At 42.4% G+C, this 5,000-nt stretch overlaps 1 protein-coding gene across 1 annotated transcript in view; it reads right to left on the bottom strand.

Moving 5' to 3' along the window:
• The window catches only part of plxna3 (plexin A3), a gene marked incomplete at its 5' end in the record, with an annotated part of 238,462 nt that overhangs the window by 42,663 nt on the left and 190,799 nt on the right, over nt 1-5,000 (bottom strand). The window contains 3 exons of the mRNA XM_080733945.1: nt 1-11; nt 3,989-4,132; nt 4,675-4,794. The exon at nt 1-11 is cut by the window's left edge and continues 224 nt beyond it. Coding sequence (XP_080590071.1) covers nt 1-11; nt 3,989-4,132; nt 4,675-4,794 — 275 coding nt within the window. The remainder of the gene's footprint in view (nt 12-3,988; nt 4,133-4,674; nt 4,795-5,000) is intronic.

Here is a 5,000-nt window from a genome sequence, read left to right as displayed (position 1 = left end):
CCCACTAGGATCTAGAGATCAGTGAAATAGAGACAGAGAGAGAGAGAGAAGGGAATTTAACCCATTTAGGCTTAGAATTATTGAATGCTTTAACCTGTGAAAATACCTGTGAAATATACAAGCTCACAGCGCGGCACCGAGTGCCGCGCTGTGAGCTTGTAGATCTGCTATTTTTGAAAAAGTCGTGAAAATGTGTGCAAATCTTCGAATATATGTATTTTCAAAGCGAACGTCTGTAACTCAAATTTTGCTTCTGGGTGGTCACCGGAACTAGATATTTTGAGATGGGTGTCCGACTGTCCGTGGCCAAATACAGTACATATCATTTTGGGGGTCCTTCACATGAAAAGGTTTGAGAACCACTGACATAGTAGTCTCTCAAGAACAGACTAACTGAGCTCCATTTAAGTGAAAAGGACCTTTTTTTGATGATGGCTGGCCAGATTGCTGACGTAGAAACATAGTTTTTTTTTTAGAAACATAGGTTTTTTCAAAAAATCTTAGAAGGATTCAAAAGACACTTATAGAATCGGGTCAAAATTCTAATTTTCACGATTTTTCAAAAATAGCAGGTCTACAAGCTCGCAGCGCGGCACTCGGTGCCGCGCTGTGAGCTTGTATATCTGCTATTTAAAAATAATGATACACAAAATGTGTACCCGTTCTAAATGGGTTAAGCAAGGATTGCAACGGCAGTCTACTCCGGTTACCGGAAATGGATCAGTGCTCGATAGATAAACCTGCAGCCTTTCCTATTCCGGCAGAAACTACCGTTCCACGTAGCGTCTACTAAGGCTGGGCGATTTTAGGAAAACCTTCGATATTCGATAACGTTGTTGAATACCTTCATATCGATATTACTCACGATATTAGTAAAAACAATCGCATGATATAGTTTTTAATGTTTTTCTGCTTTAGGTCCACTGCCTGCCTAACCCAGATAATGAATAGCATATCCATGCATGCACACTGCACAGTACACATAGAATAAAGAAATTAAATGCCTTATTTGCATTTTCCATGCACGTGCATGCATAGTGTGTCTGTTAATTCATTTGACATACACCAATACCTCATTTCAAGCCGTATTCGTTGATATGAATATGAATTTTCGATACATTGCCCAGCCTTAGCGTCTACAACGTCACGAACAGGTGGAGTGATTTTAGTACTTTGGACGTGTTGTTTGCATGAACTCTGCTAATCACACTTTTAGGCTAAACGAATTCACTGAACAGGTCACAAACTGTCCAAAAGTAAGATCTTACAAGCAGATCACATGTTCTCTTTGTTTATGTCTGTGTTTGTTTGACACGTGCTGAATAGGCTCACTGTTATTTAGTAGAGAAATGGAGAGAAAGAGAGACAAAGAGGGAGTCAGGTAATGTGAATGTAATGACATGCAAATGTAATATTGTGTAATTCAGTTTTACGTGTGTGTGTGTGTGTGTGTGTGTGTGTGTGTGTGTGTGTGTGTGTGTGTGTGTGTGTGTGTGTGTGTGTGTGTGTGTGTGTGTGTGTGCGTGTGCGTGCGTGCGTGTGTGTGTGTAAATATCAATGTGTGTGTTCGCGCTCTTCTCTGATCTATGTCATCAGACCAATTACCCATAACCACCTGCTGCTCTACTTAATGACTTTCACCTTTACACGTGTGTGTGTGTGTGTGTGTGTGTGTGTGTGTGTGTGTGTGTGTGTGTGTGTGTGTGTGTGTGTGTGTGTGTGTGTGTGTGTGTGTGTGTGTGTGTGTGTGTGCGTGTGTGTGTGCGTGCGTGCGTGCGTGTGTGCGTGCGTAACTGTAGGGTTTATAGCGGTCATTAAGGACCTTGTCATCTCCTCTCCTCTCCTCTCTCTCATCTTTCTCTTTCTTGCCTGCAGCTCTCTCCCTCCGTTTTCCTCTCCTCCTCTTCTGTTAATCCCTCAGCAGTCTTTCCATCCATCAGTCATTTACCGATCTCTCTCTCTCTCTCTCTCTCTCTCTCTCTCTCTCTCTCTCTCTCTCTCTCTCTCTCTCTCCCCCTCTCTCTCTCTCTCTCTCTCTCTCACACACACACACTTTCTGCCACTGTGTAGTTGTCTGTTCTATCCATGTGTCTCACTGCACCTTTTATGTCTTTCTCTCTTCCTCTTGTTTTCGTCACTAAAAATCAGTGGTTCTTCTTAGGCCGCGACCACCCAAAATAATCATATTTCAACACCCTGACAAGCACTTGGAATTGTCAAGTACCACCCATTGTCCTGCCCCTCTCCACACCCATCGGTTGCTGTGTCTTGGTGGGACATTCAGTGGGACATTCCATCCACTGCCATGTTAATTCAGTTGCTTCATTGTTATTGTTATCATTGTTATTCTGTGTGCTAATTCTGTGTTCTAATTTCAAACTTTGTTTCAATCAATTGGAGCTGCTCAGTGGCAGCATAGTGAATCAGCATGTTTTTAAATGTTTTTATTTCTCCAAAAATGATGTTTTAGCTAATTCAACATAAAAAAGGCAGAACCAGGGCGGGACAAGGCAGATGGAGCCTGCTGGTTGGTCAGTCAGGGACCAACCAGGAGGCTAACAAAGGGTGAATTGTAGGCTTTACATTTAGCTTGACTATGTCTCACAGATGAATATTGTGAAAATAACAGATCTACAAGCTCACACCGTCTGCGTTTTTTTCCTCCCTTTTCTTTCAAGGTCTTAAAAGTCATTAATTGTCATTTCACTGTCATCTGGGGACCCCCCCCCCCCCCAAAAAAAAAAAAAAAAGTCACATGGGGGGCCGCCCCGGGGGACCCGACCCACATGTTGAGAACCACTGCTTTAGATGTAGGTCAGTGTCATGGCTAAAGGCAACAACAGCTTTGCCTTCTGGCTCAGTTGTCTTTGTCACAAACATTCTGCGGCTGATCTCCTGCTCTGTCACCTCCCCTCACTTGAACAAGACCCTCAAGATACTTTAACTCATTCAGAACGGGTACACATTTTGTGTATCATTATTTTATGCTTTAACAATTGAAAAACAGCAGATATACAAGCTCACAGCGCGGCACCGAGTGCCGCGCTGCGAGCTTGTACATCTGCTATTTTTGAAAAATCGTGAAAATTTGAATTTGGACCCGATTCTATAAGTGTCTTTTGAATCCTTCTAAGATTAAAAAAAAAAAACCTATGTTTCTATGTCACCAATCTGGCCAGCCATCGTCAAAGAAAAGGTCCTTTTCACTTAACTGGAGCTCAGTTAGTCTGTTCTTGACAGACTACTATGTCAGTGGTTCTCAAATTTTACATGTGAAGGACCCCCAAAATGATAGGTATTTGGCTACGGACCCCCATCTCAAAATATTTAGTTCCAGGGACCACCCAGCAGCAAAATTTCGCTTTGAAAATACATATATTCAAAGATTTGCACACATTTTCACGACTTTTTCAAAAATAGCAGATCTACAAGCTCGCAGCGCGGCACTCTGTGAGCTTGTATAGGCCTACCTGCTGGTTAAAGCATTCAATCATTCTAGGCCTAAATGGGATAACTCCTTCACTTGGGACAAAGGCCCCCAGAGATTCAGGCTCTGGGAACCAGAACATCCCAGAGCCTGAATCTATTTTTTTTTTGGTTCTGGTTTTGTTTCCATAGCGTACGGCCCGGGTTTCAGACAATGTTCTGGGAACCTTTTTTAGGTCAGCAGAGCGGCTGCTCTCCATTCTGGACCTTCCCGGTTGGGTCTGGTTTTATGGAAACTTAAGCAGAACTTGGTCCCGGAACTTCACAGGTTCTTGAAAGTTATTGGTTCTTGAAAGTTCTGGTTCTAGGTCTGGTTCGGCCCAGTAGTGGAGAAGGGACTAAAGTCTCATTCCCTACCCGGAGCTATTTTCCTAAACTTTTAAACGATTAACTGTATTGTAAAAAAAATCTAAAATCGATAAGAGAGATTTGGCCAAAGATATTCTGATATTTATCAACATCTCCCCCAGCCCTAGACACAACGAACGGACCAATCACTCACCACCACCCTCTGCTCCCCGGTCAGATCTGGCGAATCACAGAGCAGCTGGTTCTCTGACACGGTCAACAGACAGGGAGTGTCTCCAATCAGAACGCTGTAGTTGAGACGGTGGTTGCCGGGGGCGGGAGGAATCAGGTTCTTTCCCTGAAGAATACATCATTTTTAGTTTAGTTTAGTTTGATTCTCATCAACAGTATTGAAAACACTACGCACAGTAAACTGCTGAATCTCGAAGCTTATTTTCTCATAGTTCATTTTAGATAATACAGTAAATTGGAAACTGAAATAAACTATAATCACACATAACACACTAGGGACGGGACGATAATCGTTTCTATCGTTTATCGTGATAAAAAACACCAACAATAATCATGAGTTTAAATTTATCATGAAATTATCCTCCGTCATGCATTGGGATCAATTCACCTGGAAATAAAGTACTTGATACAGTCTTTTTTTCACTCAAATCTCTTTGCCAAAAAATAGCCGATCTACAAGCTCGCATCGCGTTGTGAGCTTGTAGATCTGCTATTTTTGGCAAATGTTCCGCCCCCAGAATAATGAAGTTATTTTGATTAGTAAATTTGATTAGTACATCGCTATTATTTTATAACACACACACACACACACACACACACACACACACACACACACACACACACACACACACACACACACACACACACCTTGAGGATGATGGGTGACCCTGGCTTGACCTCCATGATGCCCGTGTTGCCCCAGGGGTCAAAGGTGGGGTTGGGGTAGTGGGTGAAGGGGGTGGAGTTTAGGATCAGCAGAGACGACACCTGGAAAAACAACACATCACCATTAACATAAACGACATTATCATAAATTACATTTACATAAATAACAACATTCAGGCCTAGAATTATTGAATGCTTTAACCAGTGAAAAATAGCAGCGAGCTTGTAGATCTGCTATTTTTGAAAAAACGTGAAAAATTGAATTTTGACCCGATTCTATAAGCCGATTCTACGAGCTTGCAGCGCGG

Source organism: Nannobrachium achirus (genome assembly GCF_963921795.1).
Source record: "Nannobrachium achirus genome assembly, chromosome: 9".
Lineage (NCBI taxonomy): Eukaryota > Metazoa > Chordata > Actinopteri > Myctophiformes > Myctophidae > Nannobrachium > Nannobrachium achirus.
This window is presented reverse-complemented; position numbering and strand designations above follow the sequence as displayed.